Source organism: Erpetoichthys calabaricus, chromosome 13, assembly GCF_900747795.2.
Source record: "Erpetoichthys calabaricus chromosome 13, fErpCal1.3, whole genome shotgun sequence".
Lineage (NCBI taxonomy): Eukaryota > Metazoa > Chordata > Cladistia > Polypteriformes > Polypteridae > Erpetoichthys > Erpetoichthys calabaricus.
Genome location: NC_041406.2, coordinates 4,320,521 through 4,343,530, shown reverse-complemented (window position 1 = coordinate 4,343,530; position 23,010 = coordinate 4,320,521). Strand labels below are relative to the sequence as shown.

Genomic DNA, 23,010 nt, shown 5'->3' with positions numbered 1-23,010 from the left:
TACAAAAAGCCCAAGTGTTTCAAAAAATTAATTGGTGTCAAAATGATGGCCCCTCATGGACGATTTGAGACCCCCGAGTTGGTTGATTCCTGCGTTGTGCCCTGTGTTGGCTGGGATTGGCTCCAGCAGACCCCCGTGACCCTGTGTTCGGATTCAGCGGGTTGGATAACGGATGGATGGATGGAGTTGGTTGGTCATCTGAAGGCTTGCATCGGTTTATTGTTTGGCCGTCGGTTAAGGGAAATGCACAAACACAAAAACAATGAAGCAAGTCAGTCACAATTAAGGCAGAACAATTGAAACTGTCGGCAGTATCTGGTTACTAGAGAAGAAAGCGCTGCGGCTCTCCAGGGTCCGAGTTTGACTCCCTTTTTTAAGCAGATTATTGGGTCTCGCAGTTAACACCGAATAAGTGTCACCGGCTTCTTTAAACTGTGCGAACGAGCTGGTAACTTCAGCCTTATAGGAAGAAGCCGATCAAGAGCCCAACCGAGCCGCGCGATTACGATTTAAGTGGGAGACAAGAATGAGGCAGACAGCGCCGGAGAAAGCGGACACTTCTGGGTCATTACGGCTGCAGGAATGCTAAGATCGTTCCTCCCCGACACTACGCGACTCTTCAGTTCCAGCCGGGGTGGTAAACGTTAACATCATACAAAGTTATTGTCTGTCTGTCTGTATACCTGCATTGTTATCACTCTTTAATTTAATATTGTTCTTTACCAGTATGCTGCTGCTGGAGTATGTGAATTTCCCCTTGGGATTATTAAAGTATCTATCTAAATTGACCAGAATTTTTTGGGCCGGACCGGGGGGGGGGGGGGGGGGGGGGGGGGGGGTACTGATTTTGGGGCTAAAATCACGAGTAGGGACTCTAAACACTAGAGTACAAAGCGAAAGCTTATCACGTGATTTCTCGCCAAAGTTGCAGGATGCGGTAAATCATAACCTCCGTCAAAACACCGCACACGCGCGCCGAGTTCAAATTATTGTGGTGATGACATACTTTCAAAAAAGTGAACCAGCTGAAACCGGGGACATGTTTCTGAGTGGGGACAGTTGTCCGAAAAAGGGGACTGTCTCCGGAAAACGGGGACGGATGGTCACCTTAATAAACAGTGGAGAAACTGAAATAGTCAACGAACGCGCCCAAGAAGTACGACTCGTATTCGTTTCTCTTGTTTTGATATTAAAAGCTACACGGATTCCGAATGTCTCCAAAATACCAATAAGTACAGTTTGAAAGATTCCCAAATTCCTCATCAGAGCTGAGATTGTCTCCAGACACGCCCTTTCACGTCGCCCTTTATGACGTCATATCCCGGCGACTCTGAGAAGTTGCCGTGTGTTCACTTTTAGAGCCAAAATCCTTTCCAGCTTTTTATTTATTTATTTTACTGCATGGCGGTTTAGTTACGAAATTGCATCTTGCAAAGTCATGTAAGTACGTGTTATTTTTTTATAGTACAGATCAGAAAACTAAGCTACAAATCCAATGTTGTAATAACCTCTTAAGTGTGTTATTTGAAATACTAAGGCAAGTGATTAAAGATGCGTTTAAAAAGTCATTTTGAAGAGCAGAAAACGTTTTTAAAAACCGCTACAGACGAATAAAGGGCAGTTAGCTTTTAATTGCAGATTCTTTCCTAATGCTGTCATTCTGTGGAACTCTTGTAAAGTGATAAAGTAACGGCATCATTTTTGCAAGCGGAAGAAATCTTTAACTTCCTCATTAAAGCAAAAAAAAAAAAAAAAGTTTCCTGCGGCATTTTGTGACAAATCAGAACCAAATACAAATGTGAGAAGGCGACGCGAACTTCGGAATGATAAGAATTCGTCCATTTAGTTTAGTTAGTTATTTTTTAAGTTTTGTTTTTTTCTTACGTCGTGCACAAAGTACAGTGAGGGTCTCGCCTGCTCGTCAATGTCAGTTTATTTCTATAGCACATTTAAAACAACATAAGAATGCTGTGGCCAAAGTGCTTTAAAATAAAAGAAGAAAAACATACAATTAACATAAGTAGAAATAAAATAAATAATAGAAGTAAGATTACATAATCACAATATTCTCACAGGTGGCGCAGTGGTAGTGCTGCTGCTTTGCAGTAAGGGGACTGTGGAAGATTGTGGGTTCGCTTCCCGATTCCCCCCTGTGTGTAAATGTAATGTATTGTTATTATTATGAGGAAACCATCAGTATTACTGAAGGTCACGGAAAGCAAGTGAATAGAAATGAGTCTTTAATCTCGTTTTGAATTGTTGATGACTCCTTTATATGATGAGGTAAAGAGTTCCACAGGCGAGGCTGCCCAAGCCCTGTCTGTCCCCCTTAGTTTTACACTTGTCTCTTGCTGTCCCTTGTACCAACTGACCAGAAGATCTAAGCACTCTAGGTGGCTGGTGTAAAGCACACAATTCAGATAAATAGGCAGGAGCAAGCCCATGTAAAGATTTAAAAACTAGCAACAAGATTTTAAAATCAATTTGAAAACTGACAGTCAGCCAGTGTAAAGAAGCTAATATTAGAGAAACAGAGTCAGACTTTCTTGCCCCAACCAGAAAGCGAGCGGCAGCATTATGGACCAACTGTAACCTGTGTATCAGAGATTTGCTAATCCCAGAATACAGCGAGTTGCAGTAATCAAGGCGATAAAAGCAGGAGTAGCTTTCTCAAATCCCTAAAAGATAAAAAAGGCTTGATCTTACCTAATAGATGAAGCTGGAAAAAGCAGCTCTTGACTACAGAATTAATGTTTCTCAAAAGAGAGGTTACTATCAAAAATAACACCAAGATTGCGGACTTGAGGTTTGCAAAAGATAGAGAAAGAGCTGAGAAGTCCAAGATCAATTTGGGTTTTAGCTGATGGACTCACTATAAGCACCTCCATTTTATTTTGATTCAGATCAAGAAAATTATTAGCCATCCAGGATCTTAGTTCAGAAAGACAGTTGCGCAGTTGATTCATTGCAGAGTGGTAGACGGGAATATAAAGCTGAGTATCATCAGCATAGCAGTGAAAAGAAATGTTACATTTCCTAAAAATAGCTCCAATAGGGTGAAGGTAAATAGAAAATAAAATAGGACCCAAAATGAATCCCTGAGGAACACCACATTTAAGAGGAGCAGTAGACGAAAAAGAGGAATTTAAAGTCACTGAAAAGTGTCTACCAATTAGATATGACCTGAACCAGTTAAGAGCAGCCCCTTTAAGCCCAAGAAGATGTTCAAGCCGCAACAGCTATGTCTCCTGGTCAATGGTGTCAAAGGCAGCGGACAGGTCAAAGAGGACAAGGACTGCAGCGCCACCCGAGTCAGTAATAATAGAGATGTCATTGAATACTTTCAGGAGGGCCGTCTCAACACCGTGATAACGCCTAAAGCCAGATTGGTAGATCTCAAATAAATTATTGGACTTAAGATGATCAACCAATTGATTATAAATAATTCTTACTAATATTTTAGCCAGAAAAGGCAATTGGGAAATCGGGCGAACATTGGCTAAAACTCCAGGATCTAATTCTGCCTTTTTTAGACAGGGACGCACCGCAGCATGTTTAAAAAATGAGGGCATCACCCCCTCACTAACAGAACCATTGATAATGGCGAGTAAAGGTGGACACAAAACATCAAAGGCTTCCACTAAGAGGTGTGGTGGTCAATGTTCCCTCTAAGGTGTAGCATATAGTGAGTAAAAAACATTGTTTATGAGCGACATTTTATTTAAGCCAAAAATTTATGAGCACCAACTCCGACGGTCGGAGTGAGCGATCGTGCGATAAGTACGAGCAACGCCGTCGGAATGAGCGATCGTGCGGGAAGTATGAGCAACACTCTGAATTCGTGTGAGCAATCGCTCAGCTTAGAGGGAACATTGGTGGTGGTACAATATCAAGAGGACTGGGGGCTGGTTTAAGGGTGTCAATAGTACTTTTTAACTGTGAAAGTGAGACAAGATCAAAAAATTCTAAGACAATGCCATGATTAACAAGTAGGAAGTTAATAGCCAGTTGGAACAATACCACAGTGGATTGTATCAATTTTACTGACAAAGAATGAAAGAAACTGCTCACCTGAAAGAACAGTACTGTTTAATCCCGTCACAGAAGGAGGGTGAATGGCCGCATTAATTGAATTAAATAAGACCCTAAAATTCTTAGAATGACAGGATACTAAATCGGCAAAGAAATCATGTTTAGCTTTCATAAGTTGAATAGAGAAGTCCTAAAAATCTGTTTAGAAACAATCAGTCCATGTATTTTCCCTACACCGTTCCGCAGTTCGACAGGCGCAACGTAGCGGTCTCGTAGTTTCATATAGCCAGGGAGCAGGTCTTCCCTTATTACAGAGTATCTTGAGTGGAACAATTGAGTCTAAAACCGTTTTACAAGAAGAATTAAACTCTAAAACAGAATTGTCGATACCATCATATTGGACATGTACATCAAGACTAGAGAATATAATTTTAAAATCGGATATAATAGAAGAATTTGACCTCATGCATGCAGTGTGTTGGGCACACAAGCTAATTTTTCTGGTCCAGTCACCGCTTTTCATCAGTAAAATGAAACATGTTTTTTAAAAGCAGAAAAGACTTTACCTGCTGAGGTTAATTTTGGTGACGGTGAATTTTTCTTGATTCTTGATGAGTGTGTAATGTGATAATAGCACTTTTTTCATGTCACTGTAATTTGGATGGGTACAATGGACCCAAATAACGTGAGTCCCATTTGGGGCTCATAGATTATATTGACTGGAATTTCAGCAAATATTTTGTAATTGAGTTTTACAGGAAAGGGCTCAATATAGGCATTCCCTAAATCATCAATCAATCGTGTTGCTGTTGACATCAGAGCATCCGGGTTTCACTACATCAGATGCACAGAAATGGGCAGAGAGAGGAAAGTGTGTAAGAAAAATGCAAGAAAACAATGCTATAGATGCAATGTTGGACTACACATGGAATGCTTTCAAAAATGGCATCAAAAATAGATGGGGATCGGACTAAAATTTGAAATTTCAGAAAAAAAATGCAGGTGCTGTAATTGAAAATAGATGTTTTTCTTACTATTCGGATGTGGATGGATAGAATTAAGTAAAACAAATATCTATTATAAAAGGAAATCTTGGGGACGAGACTTTTTTCGGAGATAATTTCAAGTCCCGCGAGATGAGACTTTTTACCAAGAGATTTTGACAAGTCCCGCCCACCTGTCAAATATTTACAACCACGCCCACAGTCTTTCATTCGTGCGAATGCTACTGTCAGACACAGTTCCTGTGCTTTCAGCTCCAAGCGGGGTCGGAAATAAAAGACAAAGAGTAGAAGACAAAGTAGAACGTCGTAAAGAGGTTCAGAAACATTGGTGCGATACCCAAGCAGAGCAGGTTAGAGATAATGAAAGCACTGAAATTTGAAAGTCTCAAAAATCTGATAGTAAAGATCCCATTAGCAATAACAAATGGAAGTTATTGCTCTGTGAAATAACGGAACGGCAAAAAGAGATCGAATATATGGACATCGGTGATATGACAGAAGTATGCAGATATTGTTCGGCTTTAAACTTTAAGTTGGAGATTTGTAGATTGTCTAATTTTTGTTGTCATCAGGGAAAAGTAGTGTTTCTTCCCAATGAAGAGGCGTATCTGCGAGAATTAAAACATTTGTTGTTTGGTGAATGTGAAATCCACATACGCAAGTGGCAGAGACGTGAAGTGTCCTATGTACGTGTCAAGACAAGTGTCCATGTTAACGTAATATTTGGAAAGAAAAAGTGAAGGAGTGGAAATTACTAATCTGTTTGGGGTCACAAATCATTTGGGTGATATCCTAGAAAGGAAAAATCAGCAATGTAAGAATGGCCTGACGTGCCAGAATGAAAACACTAAAATGTCAAAAATTGTCAGGGATTGGCTTGAGGTTGGAACAAAAACCTGCAGCCACCATGACCATCCAGGTCCCTTGCTACTGAGTGTGTAGGGATGGATGAATAAGTAGAAATACAAACGTTCAGAACTGAGAATTTGTGTAGCTAAATGCAAATAATCCATCACCTCATCAGTTATGCTCACTTTCTTTTCTATTTTCTTTGTGACCAGGAAGAGAAGTTGTCAAAATGGGAATTCACGGATTATGGAGTTACGTTGCAAGCAACTCTGAATTCTTCAGTGACCTCAAACTGTCACGCATGAAGATTATCATCGATGGTAACAGCTTGTATCATCGGCTCTATTTTACCTCTGGCATAAACCAACAGCATGGCGGAGAGTACGATGCGTTTGCGGATATCGTGCACAGATTTTTCGACGCCCTCTTTGTCTGCAACGTGAAACCATATGTCGTGTTGGACGGAGGCTGCGACTATACTAACAAAAAGTTTGAAACTCTGAAGCAGCGTGCCCAGGAGAGAATTAGGGCGGCACACTGCTCTTCAATGGGATCTCATGGCTGTGTGTTGCCATTGCTGGCTAGAGAAGTTTTCATCCAAGTCTTATCTAGACTTCAGATCCCCTTTGTCCAGTGTTTGTCCGAAGCTGACTGGGAAATAGCCTGCTTGGCCAGTCAGTGGGCCTATCCAGTCTTGACGATGGATAGCGATTTTTGTATTTTTAACTTGAGCGCTGGGTTTTGTCCTCTTGTCAATTTTGATTGGAATCGAATCAAGAAATGTAAGCAGACATCCCAGTTGTATATTCCAGCAAAGTGTTTTTTACTCGATAAACTTTGTAGGTATTTTGATAAACTGAATAAGGATCTCCTTCCTCTTTTTGCCGTGATGATTGGTAATGATTACATTAATATCAATGCCATGGACACTTTTTTCTCTCGAGTAACTTTCCCAGGGAGCTCCAATTTAAAACGAGACACGCATGCCCGCATTCATGGTCTTCTGCATTGGTTATCCACTTTTGGAAACCCAAAGGAAGCCATAGAGAAAGTGGTGGAGTGCCTCCACGAGCGTGACAGAGACGCAGTTCGAGAATGCCTGTGCTCGTCAATGAAAGAGTACAAGTTGTCAGCAAGCCAGCTGGCCGATTATTTCACCAGCGGCGTGTCCTTGTCCAGTGTTCCGAGAGTAATGGATGTGCTGCCGCCTTGGGTTGTGAAGGCCCTAGGAAAAGCAGAACTGGCACCTTATATTATCGATGTTCTGGTGTTACAGAGAGTTTTCCTGATTCCCCAAGTTGAGAACAGCAGACTCTCCAGCAGCCACATGTGTTCTTTGCCAATTCGGCAAGTCTTGTATGGGCTTCTATTACGTGCCAAAAGGCAATCGTCAACAGCGAGCGGTGAAGGAGTTGCGATTAAAGATAAAGTTCACCAGGTGGAAGAATTTTCCAGACAGGATGTTGCACTCAAGAAAAGCCTCATCCAAGCCGTAGTACCAGCCTCCACAGAATCTGTTCTTCTGGAGAATATAGTAACGGTAATTTCATTTTACACTTATTCTGGAATCAAGATTTGTTGCTACACTGTGCCATGGCCCTCAACGTCTACACCAGGGATCCTCAGTCACAGTCCTGGAGGGCCGCAGTGGCTGCAGGTTTTTATTCCAACCCGGTTGCTTAACTCTTTTAGGGCTAATTTGCTTTTTGTCTTTTCTCCCAGGGCTGAATATCTTTCTAAAAACTAACTTTTTTTAAAAAAAGAACACAAAGCAATTGTTTAACATATCAAATCAGCAAAAAATATTTACTTTTGACAAATGTTACCATCTTGCATGTTGTATGAATCTACATACTGTATGATTTCACATACATACCATATATGCTCCAATAGAGGCCCCCGGCGTTTATTTGCAAAACTAGCCTCGGCTCCCAGCGCTTAATAGAGACCGGCTGCTATTAGAGACCGGCCATTACTAACAAAAACCTTCAGAATGCAATATTTTTTCACGCGTATCGGTACAGGTAGGTACACAAAAATGTCGGCTAATATTACAAACGGCTACTTTATTTGAATTTCACATGCTGCATAAGACTGTTAAAGATAAATGGCAATGTCTTTCTGTACCTTTCACTGCTATTCGTCGTCCGAATCTGCAATGACAAGAAAATTTCATTTTAGTGGATACGAAGATGGAAGGTCTTTCTTTGTTACTCCCCTCTCTGCCCAAAGGGTAGATTTAGTAATCCAGGGCCTCGCAGGTCCAAAATAAGTAAATGCGTCCCGGCTCCGATGACCTAGGCTAATCTCGTTGACAGCGAAAACGATAAGAAATGTGCAGCTGGTTAAAAGTGATGAATCTTCGCGGAGACTCTTCATAGCAAAACACATTTGTACCACTCTCAGTTTATCACTACCGTATGGTACTACAGTATAACGACCGTATTTTGGTCAACCCAGCATGAACATGAAGCAGTTTCAGAAACCGGTATATCCGTATTTCTTATATATGCAACGTGCTGACATGCACGTGTATTAGACACGTCTGTAAAGATACAGACGCTTACAATGTACGCAAGTAGGCAAATATCAAAGACCCGGCTACTGTTAGAGACCGGCTACTATTTGGCCGCATCCCCTCTGAAGCCTGGTGCTTATTAGAGACCGGCGACAATACGAGACTCAGCGTTTATTGGAGCATATATGATATCACATACATGTTACACAGCAAAGTCCTGCCAAGTCTGATCTCACTCAAAGCAGCCAATTGCATACATTGCCACGTTGCACTGCTTACAATACGTGTTGCACTGGTGCCTCCTATATTGTTAGTGTGTACTGTAGAGAGACAAGTCACCCGTTTGACATCATGCCATGCCACTGACACCAAGTTTTCCGCCTGCATGAAAACCGTATTGTCACCTCTGTTCATCTTCAGCCTGTCTGGCTTCAACTGCGAAGGTCTGTGTCTCCTGGTCACCCTCACCGTGCCACAAGCTCCAATTCCCCTGCTCTGTAGCTCCACGAACAATTCTGGTGATGTATAAAAATTGTCCAAATGTACACAACATGACCCAAATGTTCATAGCCCTAAAGCAGCTCCAGCACAACCTGACATGTCAAGGGACAGTTCTCTCTTGGAAAGAAATACTTTCTTGTATATGTAATTACTTTCAGGCAGAAACCAGCGTTTCCTTCTGCCAGTTCAAAATCCTTTATGCCATACTTTGTGGTAGTGCTGGGCGATATGACCAAAATTCTATATCACAGTATTCTTCAAAATTATCCCGGTTTCACAGTATTCAGCAATATTTTTTTCCCATGCAGGAGTGGATGTTAACCACATTTTCCAGTGCAATTACTGCAGTAGACTGGCTAAGAATAACCAATTCCATGGTCATAAGTATTGTAGGAGGAGTGGTGGCTCTGAGGCTAGAGATCTGCCGGTTCGAATCCCGTAATGCCAATAGGGACTCTGCTCTGTTGGGCCCTTAAGCAAGGCCCTTAACCTGCAATTGCCGAGCGCTTTGAGTAGTGAGAAAAGCGCTATATAAATGCAAAAAATTATTATTATTATTATTACACTGTACAAAAAAACATTTTATTGTGCACACAAGTATTAATACAGGTTTGCATGGCCCCATAAAGTGATAGTTTTCAAGGGGTGGCACTAATGAAGGGAAGGAATCACATTGCATGACAGTTGCAGTCAAAATATAGAACCTTTTTATTGAACAAATTTTGCAAACAACTTATACTATAATTTTGACAACATATGTTCAGCCATCCAAAGAGGCATTTAGACTAGTAAAATGTCCAGAGGTGCTTGTCAAAAGTTGTACTGCATCGAACATGTCTTAGAAAAGGAATAAATAGTAAATATTTTTTATAAACCTACTCCACTTTCTGTTAATGTTAACAATCCCTGTCCAATGACACGTTAGCTATATGGATTGTAATGGCGTTGGTTATCTCGATCCACCGCTTGCTTTTTTTGTTGTAGGCAGTATCTTTGGCAAACGCGTCTGTCTCGAGTGTCCTCTAGCTTTTTCAGTTTTACCCGAGGACGTGGAGGGTGCCAGTCTTAGTCACATACATTCATGGTACACCAAAGCATGTTTGCGGCTAAGGTGGTGCAGCAAATTGCTCGTGATGCCGCCTCTGGTGACAGCTTTAGCTCGAAGCATTTGCAGTAAATGGTTGTTTGGTCCACATCCGACCTTTTAAAACCAAAGTATCTCCAGACAACAGACACAGCTTCTTTTTTCGGCAAAAGTTCTTCTGTGTCATCATGTTCAACTTTATCATCTGCTACAGCTTCAGTTTCAGAATGTTCTCTGTCCATTTTCACCGCTCAATACCTCCACTAACGCATGTACTCCGGTGCATGCCTGTTTAGCGGTGCAGCAGTGAAAATGGTCCCCCCCCTTAAACAGTTTTCTGCTGCACCACGTTCCAAACATTGTTTAGGCCATTTAAACTGGTATTGCGGTATAAGAAAAATCCTTATCATAACAGAAATAAAAAACAGTTTTCAGTATAAACTGGTATACCTCCCAGCACTACTTTGTGGGCTTGTCTGGCATATATTGGCAGAAACAAAGGTGCCCCTTGTATTTTATCATAGATTCACGCACAGACAGATCACGGCCAGGCTGATAAATTGTTTCTATGTTGGTTCCACAATGTCAAGCAGGGGCTGATATTTATACATGGGGTTATAGCCTGGCTCACCCCTTGGGATTTGCTTCTGGTTATCACAGCTTTTCGGCACATTGCTTTCCACTTGGCTCCAATCCAGAAACCTTCACTGGCTGCTGTTGACTTTGTGTGTATCTTCCCTCAACCCTAACAAGCTGGCATTGCTTTGGGCGCCTGCATAGCCATATGGGCTGAGGAACAAAGCTGTCTTTGCCATCACCTGCCTTTTCACTGCTGATCAAGTGGCCATATAATTGGACACTCACTGTTCTATTGGAATAGACTCATGGATGGAAGATACTGAGGACAGCAATTAATAAGAAATAATAATCATATTGGGTGGCAAGGTGGCACAATGGCAGCATGGCTTTCTTGCAGTGAAGCAGACTGGAGTTTGTGTGTGTGGGGTGTTTGCATGTTTTCCTCAGACGCTCTGGTTTTATCCCACAGTCCAAACACATGTAGGTTTGATGGTCTGGCATTGCTAAAGTGGGTTTTGTGTGTTCGCCCTTCAGTGGACTGGCACCCCATCCAGGTATTGTTTCTGCCTTATGTCCAATGCTTGCTAGGGTAGGCTTCAACTCTCCCACAACCCTTAGCTGGATAAGTGGGATTGGCATCCACCTTCCTGTTTGTTCAGTTCTTGTCACCTGATTACATGCGGTGTGTCTGCTCGATATTCTCTCTTACTGAAGCGCAAATCTAGCGGCAATAGGCTTTATGTCTTTGTGAAATAAAGAAGTAACTTTCCGAATAGTGAAAGGGTAAAATTGATCATAAGATTGCCTTTTTCAGTTATTATTGTCTGGTGGTGTACAGAAGTGAGGCGTCAACTCACATTTACACATCAGCATTCAATAATGTCAGTAGCAGGGGCTTGGCGATGGCTTTCCGAGGTCAATCAGTGTGGAGGAAGACAAACAGGGCAGTTGACAACGTGAAACGTACAACCAGTCTCCTTGTTAAACGGTTGAATCTCACAAAAATGGTTTGCTTTCTCGTATATGAAGTATAGGGAAAGTATTGTAATCGTCCAAAGATTTGATGTCGAGATTTAGATGAATCTCGACAGTTTAGACCTCCCTGACTTTCTCGTATACGAAGTATAGGAAAAGTATTGGAATCCTCCAAAAATTCCATTTCAAGATTTTGATGAATCTCGATGTTTTAGACCTCCCCGATACCGAAAATACCATTTTTGGAATTGTGTGTGTGTGTGTAAGCACGCTAACTCGAGTACACTTTCACTTTGGTCAACCACACTTCGTATACAAGTATTCGGTACAAAACGTAGATTTCTATCAACTTTTGGGCTATTTCCACTAACTGGTAGTGATACTTTACCTTTAATTCATGCAGCTGCAGAGTTCGACTTATTCAACTTTACTTTTATAATCATTGTTCAATATATTATTAATTTGATTTGATTTGTTGTTGAAATGAGTTTCCTCCGCAGGGTGTCTGGGCTTTCTCTTAAAGATAGGGTGAGAAGCTCAGTCATCTGGGAGGGGCTCAGAGTAGAGCTGATGCTCCTCCGCATCAAGAGGAGTCAGATGAGGTGGCTCGGGCATCTGATCAGGATGCCTCCTGGACGCCTCCCTAGTGAGGTGTTCTGGGCACATCCAACCGGGAGGAGGCCCCGGAGAAGACCCAGGACACGCTAGAGGAACTATGCATCTTGGCTGGCCTTACTAGAAGAAGTGGCCAGGGAGAGGGAAGTCTGGGCATCTCTGCTCAAGCTGCTGCCCCCCGCGACCCGACCTCGGATAAGCAGAAGAGGATGGATGGATGGTTCTTTAATGTACATAATATAAAAATATAATCATTGTCTGACAGTTTACACCTCAAATATCGTACTTACTGGTGTTTTAGCCTCAGTGCACTCTTCTAGCCATCTTGGAGAGAGTGAGGGACAGCAAGGCGTGACTTGCGAACAGCACTTCAAGCGATGTCGTTGTCATGTTTGAAGCAGACCTTTTACTGCGCACATTTAAACTCTTTTTTTTTTTTTTTGTTCAATTTGTACTTAGGTCCCAGCATCGGTGTGCCGTCAGGTTCTCCTGGAGACGCTGGGCGTGACGTCTTCTGTTGCCAAAACTGTTCCTTCCCACTTGAGTTTAGCAGCCTCTGTTACATCTTACTGGCTCACCCATTCAAATCCTAAGCCAAGCCTGCTGCATCTTCAAGCTGTGCTCCTTGGAATTGTGTATGGAGAACTATGCAGAATAACTAAAACTGCAGGTAACACACACTGTTGAAACCTCTCTTAGTAATGAGTATACAGTGGGTTCAGAAAGTATGCAGACCCCTTCCGTTTCTGAACTTTATTGTGTTGGCGATTTAATATTAAATGGATAAATTTGTCACTTTATCCATCGGTCTGCACTCAGTAAGCCATGGTAGCAAAGTGAAAACGTTTACAGAAAGGTTTACACATTTTTTAGATCCTACTCACCTTTATAGTTGTAATTTCAAACAGTGCCACAAGATGGCAATATAAACCAGCAGCAAAATCATTTTGTTTTAGGTTTAACACTAGAATTACCAGAGTCTACGAAAAAACTTGTAGATCCGGCCCACCTTAAAACCGTTCTCACCTCTCTTTTGTCTTCTAAATGAGCCGATTAAGACGAGCCAGCAAGCAGCCGGCTATTCCATCCCCCACTGTCGCAGAACGTTCACGAAGTTCTCCCAGCTCATGCCTTGTTTGATTATCTGGGAGTGACTGAACTGCTAGAGTTTCAGAGTGGAAATAATAGATCGTTATTTGGAACACACGTATTTCATGCGTGTTCCATTTCTACAGTAGTCTGTGTAAACACATTGTTAAAACAGAAACTTTTTCATATTTTAGTAATAAATGTTACAAAATGTGGCATAAACTATAGAATGTGTGAAGCCTGACGTCCAAACATCAAATAAACACTTTCACAAAAGGTTCAAAGCTGTTACAGTACCTTCCGTGGTGTAGCAGTAAGATTTGCTGACTTAGCGCTACAGCAGCCTTGTCGTGCCTTAGAGACCTGAGTTCGATTCCCCGCTGTTGAGGAAGTGTTTTTTTTTTTTTTCTTTGTAATCTCAAACGGATGTAAAATTTATAAGTTGGTATGCACTGTAAATCATTAAGTTCAAAATGTCGATCGTGGTTATTTCTGTTGATTAATTCATACTTTTTTACTTTGAGTCAGAACAGGAGCTTATTCAGCTTCTGATCTGACTGTAACAGCGCCACAGTATAAATTCACACCCAATCTGACGCTGTTCGTTTTCAAATAATATTGCATTAGTGTGATTATGTTTTCTGATTGGTACTATTCGCGTCATAAAATAATTTCTTCAAAACGTCACATATTTGTCTCTTTCTTTTTTTAAAATGTGCGTTGATCACCGCCAGCATGTTGTAGCACACAGCAACTGGAACTGCATGTTCTTGCGCGCACTGAATAAGACGTTCTACAGTAATCCCTCCTCCATCGCGGGGGTTGCGTTCCAGACCCACCCGCGAAAGAGGAAAATCCGCGAAGTAGAAACCATATGTTTATATAGTTATTTTTATATATTTTAAGTCCTTATAAACTCTCCCACATGGTTTATAAATATTCCCTGTACAGTTATACAGCATAAACCCTTTATTTTCTCTTAGTTATTAGGTAAGATTCGTTGAAATTATGTATGTAAACACAGTTTATATACAGTAAAACCTAAATATTATTTTAAAGATATCGAGCGTCTCCGATATCACATATGTTACAGCCATTACGACAGACAGGCCACCAGCAATAAATATGTATAATGCAAGAAAAATTGTATACAGTAAAATGTGTGTACAGTGACACTAAACTATGTACATGTAATAAGTTCTGTACGTAGATAATGATGGTTACTCACCCACAATGACGCGACGACTTGTCCGATAACAATGAGTTTAATTTTACTGCACAACAAAGGATAGCGTTACAGCTCTTCTAAAGGAGCCTCTTCAGGCGACTGTGTAGCACCGCCGTTGTTCTTCTTCCATCACTCTTCAATCCAAATCCCTAAAGCAGATTCCATCCAGACTGCTGCCTTATCACGTCCACTTGCAACTCATTTTGCGCCCTGGTTAAAGGATACTGCGGCCGTAGATCTTGTATGCTTTTCCTCCTTTTTAAATAAAAAGAATCGTGGACTCATTGATGCCGTAATGGTGTCCTGCAGAGGTGTAGCTGTTCCCTTCCTTCAACATATCCAAAACTTTTACCTTTTCTGCAGTCATTTGCATCTTATGTTGGCGCTTGGACACGGCCCCTGAAGCAGTAGCAGGAGCACGTTAATGCTGAATGAGTGAGATGAGACTTCCTGGTTAATGCAGCACTCAGGAACCAATCAGCACACAGGAACTTAACTGTGTGCTCTGATTAGGTAGCTTCTCAGCCATCTGCCAATGAAATCAACTGGGCAAACCAACTGAGGAAGCATGTACCAGAAGTAAAAAGACCCATTGTCCGCAGAAACACGCGAAGCAGCGAAAAATCCGCGTTATATATTTAGATATGCTTACATATAAAATCCGCGATAGAGTGAAGCCGCGAAAGTCGAAGCGCGATATAGCGAGGGATTACTGTATATGCAATCATCAGATTCAATTGTTAACAGTTCACAGTTCACACACACGCAAGGATCGTCTTTCTTACGTTTACAACGTGTGTACCTGTTACAATGTACTCACTTCTCTCTATGCTGTGGTTTCTATTACACACCTGAAAGAAAGAGACAATATATGTGAAAACATCATCGCACTAATGCAATATTATTTGAAAACGAACAGCGTCAGATCGTTTGTGAATTTATGCTAGAACTGGAAATTCTCTGATGTGGAATCAGTTCTGTATGGTTGTGGGCGTGGGTGTGAGTGGTGGACATAACTGGGAATTACTGTGAATGTGCGTGGTGTTTTGAGATAATGAATAGAGCTGCAAATTACAGGTGCTTGTTCAGTGTAATAGGAACCATAGCACAGAGAGGTGTGTACACTGCAACAAGTACACATGTCGTAAATGTAGGAAGGGCGCTCCTATAGCGCGTCTTTATGTGAAAACAGCAGTGTCAGATGGGGGGTGTCTGATGATTGCATATAGCGCTGAAGTTACTACTCTTTACTATGCTTTCCTCTGCATGTCCTGGAGTACAAAAGAAACAGCATACAGCAACATGAGCGGACTGGCAAGATTGGGGGAAAAAAACACGCGGTCGTATGTATCGTGATACACTGCAGAGCTATAGCGCGTCTTTATGTGAAAACAGCATTGTCAGATGGGGTAGGGAGAATGAAAAGTGAATAAAAAAAAAAACAAAAACAAAGCTAAACTTTACAAATATCATAAATTACACCGGCTGTTACAGACTGAAATCAAATGTGTCTTTTTATTCTAAAATATTAAAAATAAGAGCAGTTCACTTCTCAAAAGGGAGTCGTGCAGAATCGAATTCGTGACCTGTTGATTCCCACTCAGCAACTGATACAGTTGTGCCACGACGGCAGTCGTCGTAAATAAATGTCAATGGCGCACACTAAGGTGGCTTTTTTTTTTCTGTAGTTGTATTTTTGAATAAAAGCGCACTTGTTCTGTTATATCTGTACCTTTCATGAAAGTGTTTCTTTGATATTTGGACTTCAGGCTTCATACATTATATAGTTTATGCCTACATTTTGTCATTTACTACTAAGATATGAAAAACGTTTCTGTTTTAAAAATGTGTTTACACAGATTACTGTAGAAATGGAACACAAATGAAATGTGTGTGTTCCAAATAACGATTTATTATTTCCACTCTAAAACTCCACTTCACTCCCAGATAATCAATCAAGGCATGAGCTGGGAGAAATTCGTGCACGTTCTAAGTTGGTGGGGGGATGGAATAGCCGGCTGCTGGCAGCTTGTCTTTATCTGCACATTTAGATGACAAAAGACGATGGCGGAGAGGTGGGAAAGGATTTAAGAAGTGATTTAAGGTGGGACGGATCTACAAGTTTTTTTTGTAGGCTCTGGTAATTCTAGTGTTAAAGGGTCATTATTGTCGTAGTGAAATCTTTACTTTCATGTGCAACTCAGCGTGCAGCACATCACCACCCTTGGACGGCGTGGGTTTTATAATGAGTAGAAGTACCTTACCTCACAACCTCTGTCTTCCTTACCTGAAAATATCAGAACATGTTCATCGTATAGGAAAAATGTTTACTAATGTTAAGCCATTGTTGTTAGTGGCAAATAATTTTACTAAACAGCTGTGTTCACAAATTAATTTTTTATTCTTCATGCCCTGGAATTATGCCCTAAGTCTTGTAATGGATGGCACACATGCACTGGCGTCCCTGTCAGGATGGGTTCCAGTCCCTTATCTGACCAGGAGGCCATGGCAGTGGTTGGGCATAAACAAGGGCAAGATGTTCCCTGCCTGTCCTAGAACATTGATAAAGGATGCCAAAATGCAGGTGGGTACATTGGCTTCCCAGCAGGGATTGACTGAAGACCCAGCCAGTAGGGCAGTGGGATGAAAGGACAGGGGGAGACCACCTTACAGAGCTACATACTTCCCTGACACACTAGGTGGCCGTCTCCCTGGGCAATGCTACCTGTGCAGACACCCGCAAGGCATGCTGGGAACTGGTGTCGCATACGTCGACCTTGTCAGATTCCGTGGGTTTTTATAAGGTATTTCTACAAATGAATGCAAAAGGAGAAGAACTTGTAAAATTTAAACATAGGTCTGTGCTGATGTCTTAGGCGCTATAGATAGTTCACAAAAATATTTGTCTTGGACAGTTATCATATGTCTTTCTGAATTTGTATGTCAGAAAAGAGACAGTTTTAGATTTCCAAACACGGGAAACAATACAATAAGATGTCTGAATGTCCTTAAATAAAGAAGTGAACGCAGTAATAAAACACTTTCCAGTTAAAGAAACATGAGATCTTTGCAAGTATGCAGCCTAGTGCTTGATCAGGTTGCTAATGATCAGTAACATCATGTGGAGCTTGAATCAAAGTGATGAACTGAAACAGAAACAGCTGAGTAGAGGAATAACCCTGGACAGGGGAAGCCATACTGAGAAGGTGAGGTGGCGGTAGATGTGACAGTTTACACGAATGGCCAAAGTAAGCATGCCGATAAGACACAAGGTGCTCATCCTTCATCATCAAGGTCTCTCCCAAGCAGACAGGTGTTTCCTGCTGTGCTCTCCAAGCTCTTCTGCAGATGCCCAAATAAGTGGGCAAGGTGGATTACTTGGAATGCAATAGTTGTTCATGGAAACTGAGGGCAACAAACGAGAAAACATCGAGGTTACTCCCTTTCGAAATCAGAAGATGTGTGGTACCACTATCAGCTCAAGTCTGGGAGAAACCACTGGGACTCTGGTACACCCATCTACAGTCCAGAAAGGTCTTACCTAAAGTGGTCTTTGTGGAAAAGTTGTGGCCAAAAAGCCATTCCTCTGTTGTGGTAATAAAATAAAACAACTTACCTACACGTGAAAATACAAGAACAGGGTTGTAGAAAAATGGTAGCAAGTGCTCTTGACTGATGAGTCCAAATTTGAAATTTTTGTCTCAACCCGAAGTGCTGAAGAACGGTACACGGATGAATGTCTGCAGACAGCAGCGAGGGATGATGGATGTTTCCTGGAGGTTTGCAGCTGCTTTTTTCTTTGCAAACAGAGTTGGTGATTTGATCTCGATTAATGGCCAACTCACTCACTCACAAAGAACAGACAGATTTTTACCCAACATGCAATAGCATCAGTATCTGATCCGTCCCAACTTCATTCTGCAGTGAACAACGACTCCAAACACACGACAAAATCATAAAAAGAGGAGCAGAGAATCCTGCAGCAGATGGTATGGCGTCCATAGAGCCCTGATCATCACTGATGATTTTATGTTTTTTTCTAAGAACACCATCAAGATGTTTTGATGACCTGAGAGATCAGCCTTACTGAGACCTCCACCTTTCACTATTTTCAGATTCTGTGTGATGGGCACAGGTGAGCTGGTCATGTGGGCGCTTGTTTCGTGTCTCATTATTGTTTGGCTGCTAATTAAGGAAAAAGAAACAACTAAGGGGCCTGAGTCAAGCTAATTAAAAGAAGTAATTAGCAGCAAAAACGGGTCACTAATTAAGAAGATGGTTAGAATGAAAACCTGCAGCCACTGCGGCCCACCAGGACTGGAGTTCGACACCCCTGCCCTACAGTATGCTTGCCGCCAAAATCGGCCCACTGATGATGCATCAATGCTGCCATCCACACAATCCTCACACACCTGGAGAAAAGGAACACATACAATATAGTTAGGTCCATAAATATTTGGACAGAGACAACTTTTTTCTAATTTTGGTTCTGTACATTACCACAATGAATTGTAAATGAAACAACTCCGATGCAGTTGAAGTGCAGACTTTCAGCTTTAATTCAGTGGGGTGAACAAAACGATTGCATAAAAATGTGAGGCAACTAAAGCATTTTTTGAACACAATCCCTTCATTTCAGGGGCTCAGAAGTAATTGGATAATTGACTCAAAGGCTATTTCATGGGCAGGTGTGGTCAAGTCCGTCGTTATGTCCTTATCAATTAAGCAGATAAAAGGCCTGCAGTTGATTTGAGGTGTGGTGCTTGCATGTGGAAGATTTTGCTGTGAACAGACAACATGCAGTCAAGGGAGCTCTCCATGCAGGTGAAAGAAGCCATCCTTAAGCTGCGAAAACAGAAAAAACCCATCCGAGAAATTGCTCCAATATTACGAGTGGCAAAATCTACAGTTTGGTCCATCCTGAGAAAGAAAGCAAGCACTGGTGAACTCAAAAAGACCTGGACGTCCACGGAAGACAACAGTGGTGGATGATCGCAGAATCATTTCCATGGTGAAGAGAAACCCCTTCACAACAGCCAACCAAGTGAACAACACTCCCCAGGAGGTCAGCGTATCGATATCCAAGTCTACCATAAAGAGAAGACTACATGAAAGTAAATCCAGAGGGTGCACTGCAAGGTGCAAGCCACTCATAAGCCTCAAGAATAGAAAGGCGAGATTGGACTTTGCTAAAGAACATCTAAAAAAGCCAGCACAGTTCTGGAAAAACATTCTTTGGACAGATGAAACCAAGATCAACCTCTACCAGAATGATGGCAAGAAAAAAGTATGGAGAAGGCGTGGAACAGCTCATTATCCAAAGCATAGCACATCATCTGTAAAACACGGTGGAGGCAATGTGATGGCTTGGGTGTGCATGGCTGCTAGTGGCACTGGGACACTAGTGATTATTGATGATGTGACACAGGACAGAAGCAGCTGAATGAATTCTGAGGTATTCAGAGACATACTGTCTGCTCAAATCCTGCTAAATACAGCAGTCAAATTGATTCATGATACAGATGGACAATGACCCAAAACATACAGCCAAAGCAACCCAGGAGTTTATTAAGGCAAAGAAGTGGAAAATTCTTGAATGGCCAAGTCAGTCACCTGATCTTAACCCAATTTAGCATGCAGTTCACTTGTTGAAGACTAAACTTCAGACAGAAAGGCCCACAAACAAACAGCAGAGCATTAAAAAGAGGAAACCCAGCATCTGGTGATGTCCAGGAGTTCAAGACTTCAGGCTGTCATTGCCAGCAAAAGGTTTTCAACCAAGTATTAGAAATGAACATTTGATTTCCAGTTATTTAATTTGTCCAATTACTTTTGAGCCCCTGAAATGAAGGGATTGTGTTCAAAAAAATACTTTAGTTCCCTCACATTTTTATGCAATCATTTTGTTCACCTCACTGAATTAAAGCTGAAAGTCTGCACTTCAACTGCATCTGAGTTGTTTCATTTCAAATTCATTGTGGTAATGTACAGAACCAAAATTAAAAAAAGTTGTCTCTGTCCAAATGTTTATGGACCTATATGTAAGAATGTTGTTTATTGACTATAGCTCAGCGTTCAATACAGTTGTCCAATGGAAACTGTGCAATAAACTTGTCTCCCTTGGACTGACATCGTCCCTCTGCAGCTGGGTGCTGAATTTCCTCACAGATAGACCCCAGTCAGTCAAAGTGGGAAACCAGACATCAGGCACAAGAACAATCAGCACCGGCTGTCCCCGAGGCTGTGTGCTAAGTCCACTGCTCTACACCCTGTATACCTTTCAGAACAACACCAGCATCATTAAATTTGATGATGACACTACAGTCATAGGGTTGAGTACTGGATGGTGGAGGCGGAATATAGGACAGAGGTGGCAGGACTCGTGGCTTGGTGTCAGGAAAACAACCTCTCCCTGAATACAGATCAAACCAAGGAGATGATTATCGACCCAAGAAAGAGGATGCTGCAGCACACTCCCATTTACATCGGTGAGGCTGAGGGGGAGAGAGTAAAAATCTTCAAATTCCTTGGAACCCACATCAGTGAGGACTTTTGTTGCCCCTTTTTTTAGATGGCTTTGTAAAACAAATGAGAAGTCCATCTGCAGCCTCGGACAGATACAAGCACTTCAGACACTATGAGGTCGATAAATTGACGCCCCCTTCTGGAGCCTCTCCCCTGTTTCACTGGTGACCGACGCTTGTCATGACGATTTTAGTTCCCTTTAGTTCCTGCACTCAAATGTGTATTCGGCATTTATTAAACTTCTAAACTATCAAGGTCTCTCCGTTCTGCATCTGAAGCAGTTGTTTTGGTGTAATATTAGAAACAAATTGAACAAAAAATCTTAATATTTTGTATTGTATAGTGAGCTGAATACAGACACATACAGCTCAAAATACCCGATATTGTGAAAATAATTCAGTAGCAGAATTATATTTTAATATATTTGTCCTACTTTTTTTAATGTTTTTTTCTCTCTCTCTCAAAATAGATGTAGATATAGCTGAAATATCATATTCTTTTTGTCCTTAACATCAGCCATATCATACATATTGTATACCAAGGATTTTTCCTGCCTTGCATCCAGACCTGCTGGGGTAGGCTCCAGGTTTCCTGTGACCCTACTCTGGATAAACAGATTTAGATAATGTATATATTGTTCTTAATCTGAGATGCTGTCTTGTCGTTTTGTGCTCCTACATACACCTATTACCTGCTCTTACTCTGCTCATTATGGGTTTACTGTTCTTATGGTGGGCTATGCAAGTCTCACTACCCCTAACCTTGACATTACACGTTTGTTTTTCTTTGTTTCCCTCAATACGGCCAGGTGGGGTCTGCACACTGATTCAAGCCTAAGATTCCTGTTCTTCTTAAGCCCCCATGCTTTTCGTGGTCATACCTGTCAGAACACAGTAGAATCTAATTTCTGATTTTTGATATCTTTTTCAGGCCTGCAGGTGGCAAAATTCTGTCTATAAATTATACGTGCCTGAGATGGAATCAAAGAGCAATATGGCTGGTAGAAAATAACAAAGCCCAGTATTTCAGAATTTTGAATGCAATATTGGAGGCATTCATTATAAGCACATTGTCTTGGAGCAGGAAATGTTGTGTAGACATTTAGAGTTAAAAACCCTCACACCTTGAAATTCACCTAAATTTCATCACAAATTGGCCCATTCTGGGCAAAAAAAAGGAAAAGATAAAAAGTGCCAACAGTCAGCACAGATTTGTTCAGCACAAATGACACAGAACATTTTTAAAAAATGATTAAATTGTGTAAAACTGTTCATATTCAGTATCTGGTTTTGATTGTGCTTTTTTTTATCAGACAAAAACAAAACCAGATAGTAAACCATGTAGCTTCCGCAAACATTAAACTCGTATCCAAATCCGTTAAGTGTACAGTTCTGTCTGATTGTGACACAAAACTAAACTCCATAGTAGCTCTTTAACCACACCATAATTACTAAAAGTAAAATTGAAACTAATAGATATAAAAATGTCTTTGTGAAATAAAAACTAAAAATACACAAAGGAAAACTAAAACTAAACTGAGGTCAGAAAAAAATATAGAAATAAAAACTAATACAAAAACGCAAAACTATAATAACCTTGAGCTGGACTCTTGAAACAAACGGCCTTTCAAGAGAGGGATGCTTTCAAAAAGACACGTGCAGCACCAAAGAAACACTGAAACATACTGACGATAATAATAACCAGAATAAAACTGCATGTTGTACATTGTGACGTGTGAGTCGCTGCCTTACACCCAAAAGACGAGGCGGAGTCTAAGGATTTCAGGAAACTTAGCTTTTATTCCACTTGAAACAGGAACAGCAAGGTTATTTATTGCAGCGGGAGCTTCCACTCTACTACACATAGACACAGCAAACGGGTCGGGTTGGGGCCAGGTCGGTAGCCATTATAGGGTTCACCGCATTGGGAGACAGATGCGTTGTGAGAGGAGGCAATGAGCTTGATGTTGACAGACAAGCAGCCCTCGACAGACTCGTCAATCGCATTTCAG

At 41.4% G+C, this 23,010-nt stretch overlaps 1 protein-coding gene across 3 annotated transcripts in view; it reads left to right on the top strand.

Annotated features, from left to right (window-relative positions):
• Window positions 1-1,312: 1,312 nt before the first annotated feature.
• Window positions 1,313-23,010, top strand: part of LOC114663941 (protein asteroid homolog 1-like) — a 33,246-nt gene continuing 11,548 nt past the window's right edge. For 2 of the 3 annotated variants that reach the window (XM_028817895.2, XM_028817896.2), the window contains exons 1-3: window positions 1,313-1,440; window positions 6,098-7,425; window positions 12,617-12,827. In XM_028817895.2, the coding sequence (XP_028673728.2) occupies window positions 6,115-7,425; window positions 12,617-12,827 (1,522 nt within the window). In that variant the 5' untranslated portion in view covers window positions 1,313-1,440; window positions 6,098-6,114. Of the gene's footprint in view, window positions 1,441-4,528; window positions 4,648-6,097; window positions 7,426-12,616; window positions 12,828-23,010 lie in introns of those variants that run through there. The other variant, XM_051935648.1, reaches the window with a different exon arrangement.